Source organism: Arachis ipaensis, chromosome B8 (assembly GCF_059453495.1).
Source record: "Arachis ipaensis isolate K30076 ecotype BB chromosome B8, ASM5945349v1, whole genome shotgun sequence".
Classification (NCBI taxonomy): Eukaryota; Viridiplantae; Streptophyta; class Magnoliopsida; order Fabales; family Fabaceae; genus Arachis; species Arachis ipaensis.
The window spans coordinates 15205565-15216251 of NC_142443.1; the positions used below are offsets into that span (position 1 = coordinate 15205565).

General features: G+C 29.8%; 1 protein-coding gene across 1 annotated transcript; it reads left to right on the forward strand.

The window, feature by feature from the left end:
* The first annotated feature begins 5688 nt into the window (after positions 1 to 5688).
* LOC107614521 (disease resistance protein Roq1-like) lies at positions 5689 to 10455 on the forward strand. The gene is made up of 4 exons (XM_016316708.3): positions 5689 to 6581; positions 6762 to 7890; positions 9387 to 9653; positions 9838 to 10455. Exons 1-4 carry the CDS (start codon positions 6277 to 6279, stop codon positions 10153 to 10155), a joined length of 2019 nt encoding a protein of 672 aa, XP_016172194.1. The 5' UTR covers positions 5689 to 6276; the 3' UTR covers positions 10156 to 10455.
* The last annotated feature ends 232 nt before the right edge of the window (positions 10456 to 10687 follow it).

Consider the following 10687-nt stretch of genomic DNA (forward strand, 5'->3'; position numbering starts at 1 on the left):
AATTAATCATGATTTGTAATAGTTCTTATAAAATCAATTTAAAAAGACAAATGGAAGAAAATAATAAGGATAACGATCAAGATAATTGATTGATTAAAATCAAGTCGTGGAACGTCTAATTTATTATAAAATATCCTCTTCTGCTAGTTCATCCACTAAAAAAAATTCACTCTAAAGAACAAATAATTAATTTGAAAACAATCACGAAGAAGTTGTCGAATTTACCATCTGCCCATTAAAAAAACAGAAAACACGCTAAAGAACAAACAGTTGATTTAAATACAATCAAGAAGGGGTCGTCAAATTTGCTATAAAATATCTCATCTACTTACTCTGACTAAAAAACTTAATCATGATCGGAAGAATTATTATAAAATCAATTTAAGAAGACAAGTAGAAGAAAATAATAAAGATAAAAATAAGGACAATTGATTGATTTAAAAGCAAGCAAGTAGTGATAGGACGTCAGCTCCCATTAATTTAAATCAGATTTATCTAAATCAATAGGTTATATGAATTAGTTCATTTATTTTTATTTTGACTACGGATTAAACAGCCTCATCCGCTTATTTTTATTTTTTATTTAAAACAATATAATTTTAAACTAAAAAAATTTAATAAAAAAATGTTATTTTTGGCCAAAAATCTTAATAAATAACCAAAGCTTTTGAGTGAGCCGGGTCGAATCCATAAAATATTAAAAAGATACTAATTTGTTTTGAAAAATATATTAAGTGTGCTACTCATTTAGTTTGCAAATTAACTCGTCATTTTTTTATTAATCAAACTCAATTTGTTTAGTTCAAAATTTAAATAAATTTAATTTTATAAATAAAATTTCGCCTATTTAAGTGAATAAATATACTTGTCCAACAAATTTAATCCTTTTTTTAAAGTAATGAGTCGTTGAATTTATTATAAAATAGCTAGCCGCTCTCGCTTGTCCACCCACTAAGGAAAAAAAAAAGACACACACTCAATAATTGATTTAAAAATAATCAAGAAGAGATGCTTGAATTTTTCTTTTGGTGCTGAAAATAAAAACAAAGAAAAAGAGAAATAAAGAGTCTAAGTTAAATCACATTGCAATAGGTATAATCAAGTCTCAGGAGGTTAAAGCCAAATTTTTTTATCAATTATTTTGAGCCCTAAGTTTAATTAGTGTCTACAATCTTGTTGGCATCACGATGAATAAGAGAGAAGCTAAGAGAGAGTTTGTTGCAATTCTTCAGGTCAAACACTTTGTAAAAAAAAGTATACTCTTTATGCTGTAATGGAATATTCCGGTGAGCCACCAGAAAAAAAACTTCAGCCTAATCTGTTTCACACACAATAGAATTAGCTCCATGTTCCAAGCTGATCACTAAACTAAACCATATCACCCTAAGTTCACAACGGAACACACTTTTTTTTTTAATTTGAATCTCTACACCAATTTTTTTTAGTTGGATTCCTATATAATGAAGCTAATTATTATTAAAAAAGACTTAATTGAAAAAAAAAAATTGATGCAGAGACCCAATTAAAAAGAAAAAAAAAAGTATAGAGACCTAATTAAAAATTTTGTAAAACTATAAGGACCAATAGAGTAATTAAACCAAAAGAATATGGACTAAAGAACAATCAATTAATTTAAAAAATAGTGATACTATATATATATATATATATATATATATATATATATATATATATTTGACAATTAAGTCCAACCAAATTGACCCAATTACAATAAAAGTCACTCTCAAAATGAAACATGTGACACGCAATCTCCACTAGCACACAATTCAAAGAGCTTACACTACATGTATAAGTATTTTTACACTTTTTGCAACACACAAATTTTTATTGGAGTTCATACAAATTTCGAAACATAGCACACGAATTTTTGAAGTATAGCACACAAAAATTAGCATGTAACACAAACTTATTTATATAGCACACAAATTTTTGCATATAGTATACAAATTTTTGAACCATAACACATAAATTTTTTAAAACACAGCATACAAATATTTGCTACACCAAAGTTTATGTGTATATTCTTTTATTGAGTTTTGCTACGAGTTAAACTTCAAAGTGGATGGTCCTTGAGATTCATGGGTTGCACCAATTTGGTTCTTGACTTATCGATTGCACTATTTATGTCCCTGAATTTATAAAAAATGCACCTAGTTGGTCCCTCACCCTATTTCTGGCCAATTAGTCTGCTTCCGGCCAGTGACATGTCAGTTGTCACTAACACGCCACGCTAGAGTACATAAAAGCTAGCGGAGCTAACAATTGAAACTAATTGATCCAATATGGTCCCTCTACATATTTTTAACCTTAATTTCAGTAACACTCCTCTATCATTCTTCTTCTTCTTCTTTTTCACCAACGTTCTTCCTCTTCTTCTTAAAATTGAAAGCAGAATCATAATTGGATGTGCAAGTCAAGTCATGGAAGTTCTATGCGATCAACGAAAACTCCAAATAGTCATGGCACTCACACATACAACAACAGACTATGGCATTCATGCACAAACAAAAATTTCAGAAATAGCCATCAACTAATTCAAATAAAATTGCATTGAAGAAAATACCCATCTTCCCTCTATGAAAACAGAGCATAGGAAAAATTCTTCCCACTACCCACTAAACATACATAAACCCTAGCAGATAATGAGCAGCGAAAATTTTGTATCAACCTACACAAAATTCTTACTAAACAGACACAATGACGCATACCTAAATCGAAATGCTATAACTTTTTTTTTTGTCCAGCATAGACTTACCTTTGTTTTTCGTAAAGAACCCTTTCTCCTTCCGAACTCCACGACTGCGATCGCAAACGAAGCTCAGAGTGTGAGCGGACTCCACCGAATCAGATAGTTTCACCGTTCAAACATTAGACACCAGTTACAAGCGCGAGGATTTCATAGCACGAATGTTTGAGTTCAGAAGAAGAAGAAGATAAAGTGATCAACAACGTTGGAGTTTCTCTCTAAATTTTTCAGACGACGTTGTTCCAGTCAGGAACGGATCTACCTTCAACCATGTGGGGGAAAATGTCCCCATTGAATTTTCATAAAGCTTCATGTAAAATATATAAAAAAATATATATATTTGCCCCCACTTAAGAAATAAATTTGACCCCACTAAAATTTTTTTCTTGGTTCACACACTTTTCAGTGTATAAAAATGGAAAAAAAAGACATGAAACATAAACATTAATCAATAATAAATATATAAAAACACTAATACGAAGCACATCAATTCAATTTTAATAAATAAATTTATTATCATTAAAAGTTGATATACTACAGACAATGTTAAAATAAAATTATTTTTATTTGCTAATTCGGTACTTAATAAATTAAAAAAATTAAATAAATATAATGAAGGATCAAAATTTGATTTCATTAAATATTTTTTTATTATAAAAGATTAAAAATTTATTCATGAAAAATATATTTAGTTCGCTTAATATTAATAAAAAATTAATATCTAAATTATTTGAATATTTAAAATAATTTTAGATTTTTGGTATGTTTATGTAAATAAATATTACCAAAGAATTTTTTTTATAAATTGTCTATATCAAAATTTGTAACAAAATTTTAAAATTTAATCAATGAAAGACTAAAAAATATTGAAAATAAAACAAAAAAAAATATTGTCTAAAATTAAATGACTTAGTTTCTAAAATAAAAAAAATTACATAGACTCAAAAGAATATTATTTTTTATTGGCATTTTTTTAAAATTAGTTTTAGGTTTACCAGTAACAACATTAGTTGAAGAAACCTCTTCGCCTATAAATATTATAAAAAGTCAATTTCGTAATCATATGGGAGATGAATTTTAAATGATTATTCAATAACATATATAGAAAGAAAAATATTTGATTGTATTGACAATTGAAAAGAAATATAGAACCTATTTAACTTATTATTTTAGTGTTTAAATTTATTTGTTAGACAATTTGAAAACTAATTATATTTTACCATAACAAAATATAATTATAAAAATTATTATCATATTATATATGCATTGCTCCCACTGACAAAATTTTCTGGATCTGTCACTAGTTCCAGTGTATTTTAGCGTAAAAAAATCATACAATGTTGTTTTATGGTGTACAACGTGGCATTCATTTGTCATGTCACTGGTCGGCGGTAGGCTAATTGGCCAGAAATAAGGTGAGGGACCAACTAAATGTATTTTTTACAAACTCTAAGACACAAACAGTGTAATTGGTAAATTAGAGACTAAATTGATGCAATCCGTGAATCTTAGGGATGACTTTGGAGTTTAACTCATTTTGTTATACATTACAAGCTAATGTTACAAGCTAATGTTACATTACAGGTTCCATTCCAAAAAATAAAACACACACACATAAAAAATGTTGTTGACACTCTTTTTAAGAATGTCATCATGGCTCATGACTATTAACTTTGATGTGCAATTCTAACATTTTTTGGTGGTTAGAGTCCACAGAGAATGCAGCACGACAATCTCTGAGTGCAAAGTCGAGGCGATCACTAAACTTTTCAAGAGCCATTGCATTCAAAGTTTATTTGTACCTCTTGCATCTACATTAAACACAAAGAGATGTGTTGAGTGCACTCAGAGATTGTCGTGCTGCATTCTCTGTGGACTCTAACCACCAAAAAATGTTAGAATTTCACATCAGAGCCGGTTCCGCTAGGAACCAACTAAGAAGTAGCCAACTAGAGCCAACTAGTTAAAAAATAGGAGGTTGTTATAGAAAAGAAAAAATAATTATCCTAATTTTTCGAATTTCAAAATTGAAAATACAAAGTATTAGCTTGAGTTGGCTTATTTTATAGTTGACTCCCTAAACATTTTCTTTGAAGTTGTCCATCAACACTGCAAACACCATACCACATCACTATGTGTAAATCAAACAAAGTGAAATAACAAACATTCCTTCATTTTCACTTCACACAAATAATTGAAACTAAGAGCTTAGTAGCTCACACTAATTTAACAGATATCATTAAACAAATTCTAATTTATCATAGCACATACATATTTAAGCATAGCATACAAATATATATATATAGCACAAAAATCAGAAAATAACACTAATTTTTCAAACTCAATTATAGAAAAGTAAGATCATCATGAACAACCATAATATATATATAATAAAAGACAAATATTGAGTATAAAAACAACACAAATAATCGAAGTTAATAGTCTGGTAACTCACACTAATTTATCAAAAATGGTTAAACAAATTCTGGTTTATCACATCATACAAATATTTAAGTATAACACACATTTTTGTTCAACATAGCACACAAATATTGAGTATAGAAAAATAATATAAAAGACATTTGTACTTTTTTAATTTTATTCAATAAAAAAGATACATTCAATTTACAAAGAAAAAGAAATTAAACAACAACAAGATAAAGAAGACGTTGAAAAAGAAAGAAAAAGAAGAAGACAACGGCAGCATCAGCAGCAACGATGACAATAATAGTGGTGACAGTAGTAATAATGACGACGTTAAAGGAAGAAGAGGAGAAGGAGGAGTAGGAGTATGAGTGAAGTATAAATATTAATAATTTGGTTAATGAAATCACTCGACAGCTAGTATTTTTGTTTAAAAAAATACAGAAAAATGGTTGAATTTATAATTAAACATTCTCATCCAACCATTTACCCAATAAGAAAAAGAGAACACAGAAGAAGAAACAATAATTGAGACAATCCAGAGGAAACAGTAGAATTTATGATAAAATATCCTCGCTAACTGATTCACTCAAGAAAAAAAGAAAACAAACAAACAAAGAATGACATACCTACACCCCATACAAAAAGACATTGACGTTGACCTAAAAGAAAGATGATTGACCTTTTAAGCCCAGTGACTGTTTCCTGGTTAACTGGACCAAATGCCACTCATTTGTCATCGACTATCGCAGTTTGTCAAAGCCTATCCAGTATCCAGCAAGGTTCTGTGGTGTGTCGAGTTGTAGAGAAAACATGATCTCAACATATTCAGGTGTCATGTCATTAGGATGGGCCAGTTTGTTATTGGTAGTTGGCGGTCTGATTGCAGGCATGATTTTGAGTCCGTTGATATCAGGCTGGTTATCCGCTTGGGAATCGGCCAGAGCTGATTCCCACAACACTAAGCAGGTCTACAGATACGATGTGTTCCTAAGCTTCCGTGGTGACGTCCGCTGCACTTTCGTCGCTCATCTTTACCAACATCTCATTAGCAAAGGCTTTTCCACATTCATGTTTATCCCGAGCTAATGGATGCAATTAGAGATTCGAGGCTTGCTATCGTTGTCTTCTCTGAAACATACCCCACCTCAACGTGGTGTCTCGATGAAATGTCCGCTATAGCTGATCGCCGCCGACAAAAGAAACAAATTGTTTACCCAGTTTTCTATGACGTTACTTCTTCTGATGTTGGAAGACAAGCGGGCCCGTACAAAAAACACTTCAATGCAGAGCAAATGAGTAGATTTCCCGAAAAAAGGGTTAAGCGATGGAGGAAGGATATGAAGTATTTGTCCAAATTGTATGGATTTCCTTTAATAGACCACAGAAACAGGTATGCCCATAAAACGCTCTTTCCGAATCCTCTTAGTGTTTCATGGTCATTTTTGGTTACGCAAACTATATATTTTTGTTTTACAACAGTAAGTCATAATCCTAAATAGATTGAATTAGCTGAAATTGGTTATTTTTCGTTTTGTTTGTTTCATGGGCGTGATTTTTTCTCCCCTTTCAGACCAGAGACTGAACACCTGGAAAAGATTATTCTTGATGTGGCAGAGAAATTGAAACATAAATTCAAATTAGAAATCAAAGATCTAATTGGGGTAAAACCCCGTCTAGAAGAGCTACAAGGATTACTTAAGTTGAAATCAGAGGATGTTCCTTTTCAAATTCTTGAAATTTGGGGCATGAGCGGGATAGGGAAGACAGTTCTTGGTATGATCCTGTTCGACAGAATCTCTTATCAATTCGATGCTTTCTGTTTTATCCAGGATGTAAACCATATTCATAGAACGCATGGCAAAGGGGCTGTTACTGAGATTCAAAAACAAATTCTTCATCAAATTTTCCAGGAAAAAAATCTAAAATTTTCAAGTCCTCCCGAAATAGCCAAGATCCTACAAAATAGGCTATGTAACCTAAATCTCCCTAAAAAGGCTCTTATAGTTCTTGACGATGTTAGTGATCCAAAGCAATGGGATGATTTGGGTATCGACCATAATTTACTTGGGAGAGGAAGCAGAGTTGTCATAACTACTAGATTTAAGCATGTTCTTAATGTGCCTACATCGTATGAAATTTACGAGGTTCCACTATTGAATGATGAAGAAGAAGCTCTTAAACTTTTTCAAACAAAAGCCTCCAAGATTGGTTGTCCTAACCCCACTGTCCATGATGTATCTCGAAAGGTAGTAGAATATGCTCAAAGTCTTCCTTCAGCAATTGTGGAACTGGGTTCCTACTTCAATCAAAGACCTGAAGTGCTCTGGGAAGGTTACTTGGAGAGATGGAGAAAATATCCAAATGAAGGATATATGAACTCGCTGCAGGAAACAAGTTATACAGATCTGAAGGGAGATGAGAAGATAATATTTCTAGATATAGCTTGTTTCTTTGGGGGGAAAAGGAACAAGTATGTCGAGCACATTCTAGAGAGTAGAATATCATCAGATCCTCATCTTGCAATTCAAGAGATCTGGAGGAATTCACTCATAAAGATTAGGAACGACGAAATTCATATGCATCAAATATTACGAGATTTGGGCAAGAAAATTGTTCGGGGCAATAATACAGAAGAGCCAAAATGCTGGTCTAGATTGTGGGATGCCAAGGATTTCCAGAAAGCCTTGAACACAGACATGGTAATAAACTAATAACTAATAATTCGTGTCTAGTTAACTAAAAAAAACAGTTAGAACTTGCTTTATTTATCATTCATTAATTGTCGTTACAATTAATAAATGTTAAATAAGATAAGTTATAGTGTGTGTTTGGATTTCAGTTTGCAAGAGTGAGTTTGTATAAAATTGATTTTATAAAATTGATTTTGATAAAAAGTAAGTTTGGGTTAACGTGATTTATGTTTGGCAATATTTGTATCAAAATTGATTATAGCAAAATAAATGTTGTTTGGATTATACTACTTAAAATCACTTTTAGATGAAAAATTACTAAAATAGACACCAACTTAAATTATTTTTGTATATTATCTTATCATTTTAATTTAGATAATTAAATAGATTTTATTAATTAAGTCTATAATAAAATTAATATTTATACACTAAAATAAAAATAATATATAAAAATTGGCAAAATATATTTTTAATTAAAACTAACAAAATATAAATTTTAGAGAGTACTAAGAATAATAAACAAAATTAAATATTTATCTTGGTAGTAATTGAAATAAATCAAAAAAAATTTTATGATATTTTTTATATAGTATATTTTTAGTACTCTTAGTACTCTTTTTTAGTATGCTATAATTTATTATTATTATTATTATTATTTACAATTAATTTTTTGTTTAATTTACTTTACCTAATAGATCAATAAATCATATTATAAAAAGATAATAAAAATAATAAAAAAAATTACAATTATAAAAGTGTATAATATCAAATAAATAATTAATAAAAAATAAAAATAATAAATAATAAAAAAAGAGAGTGAATGTAAACAAAAATAATAAGAATTCCATAAATAATATAATAACATGCATAAAGGATAAAGTTGGTAAAAGGTAAATAAAGATGGAGTATTGATGGCTAGAAGCCCGATGGTAAAACGCAGAAGCTTAAAATTGTAGCTTCTTGAAAACTATGGCTAAACGTGCTTTTTCTCTTGTAACGCCGTTTGCCAAACACATCCTAGTTGTTTTTAGTTAATTTTCTTTGGTTATCAAATATTTTCGATTTTTTTTTTGTGTCTAATTATTTTGTGTCTCCAAAATGCTTTTTTTATTATTATTAAGAAAAAAATAAAAATCTAAATTAGTTCATAAAGAATTTCAAAATGGAGCATTTTGCTTTCAAGAGGAATTTTTATTTTTTAAAAATTCAAATTATTCTTAGATAGATTGATTTTATATTTTTATGTCTTTTTAAAAAAAGATTAATTTATCTTAAAATATTCTTTTTAGAATCTAATTATCTTATTATAAAATTTATTAAAAATTTATTTGTTTAATACGCATGTTATAATTAAAAACTATGACGGAATCAATTTAAAAAATATTAGTTTTTGAAGATTTCGTAATACTGAAAGTTTATTAAGAATCAAAATATTCAATCATGCCGATTTAAGTATTTATTATGAAAAATAAAAATATTGTAACATGTTTCTTGATATTTTTCAGCAAGGAAACGCAGTCCAGGCCATAGTTTTGGATGAAGATGTCTCAAGGTTTTTCAAGATTGAGAGAGTGTCGCAAATGAGGCATCTTAGACTGCTGATATTACATCAGGAGAGCCCCTCAGGAAACCACATTTTTTATTTCAATGAGTTATCCTATCTTTCCTGGGATGGTTACGCTTACGCTTCTCTGTCACTATCCATATGGTTTAATCTTGTTGAATTGAATTTACAAAACAGCAGCATCGAACGACTATGGGATGAAGAAGAGGTAATGTACTGTATTCTTATTCAATTATTCTTTCTGCATTTCCAAACTTTAAAATGTAAACCATACCACCATGGTGTTGGCCCGATCCGAGGGGGCACGAGTGTGTTATGCATACATCTGAGTTCTAGATGGAATTCACAACTAAGTCAGTCTGATATGCTTGTAGTGAATTCTTTGTTCACAGGAAATTCCAAACCTAAAAAGAATGGACCTGAGCAACTCAAGAAATCTTACAACCACTCCAAATTTTGTACGCTGCCAAGGACTTGTGCGGCTGGATCTTAGTGGATGCACAAACCTAACTGAAGTCCACGACTCAATTCAACTTCTCAGCAAACTTGATTACTTGAGTTTGCGAAATTGTAGCAGTCTACCCATTCCTGATTTTGGCATTAATTGTCAGTTAGTTTCTCTAAGAACTCTGCTGCTCTCTGGCTGCAACTTCAGGCACAGGAGGCCAGATTTGACAAGGCTTTCAAAACTTAGCTACATTGATTTTTAGCGATGTATAAAAGTTTGTCCGAAGCATGAGCCTTTTGGGGGGGAGGGGGTTGTCTTGTAGTGGCCTTGGCACCTTAATGAAAATTTTAAATGCTCTTTTCTGTTATAATGATAGGAATGTGTCATGTCTTGAATGAAGTTTTATAGTGTTTAAAGAAAGTTGGTATGTTTATGTACTATATTTCAAATCTCTACTCATGTATTTACATTGTTTATTTTTTATTTGGTTTAGTTGTTTCTTTTTGTAATTAATTTTTACATCGATTATCATATAAAAAGTAATTTAATATTTATAATAAAATTGTTTTTTATTTTATTTGGTTGTCTTTCTCTTTTTTTACTATTTTTTCTCTTAATTTTTTCACTTATTAGTTATTATCATATAAAAGTATCTTGATGTTTATAGTAACATCAACATTGGATGTTAAAATATATATATAATAGTACATGAAAATAAATTATCTTAAATTTTATTTATTTTTTCTCATGTTATTAAATGATAACATATTAAATAAATTCATCAAAATAAATAT

Excerpts from the sequence above, each read along its gene's own strand:
- LOC107614521 (XM_016316708.3), top strand. The coding sequence starts at position 6,277 with ATGGATGCAATTAGAGATTCGAGGCTTGCTATCGTTGTCTTCTCTGAA. Across the intron at positions 6,582-6,761 it reads TTAATAGACCACAGAAACAG|ACCAGAGACTGAACACCTGG; the intron begins GTATGCCCATAA and ends CTCCCCTTTCAG. Across the intron at positions 7,891-9,386 it reads AAGCCTTGAACACAGACATG|CAAGGAAACGCAGTCCAGGC; the intron begins GTAATAAACTAA and ends GATATTTTTCAG.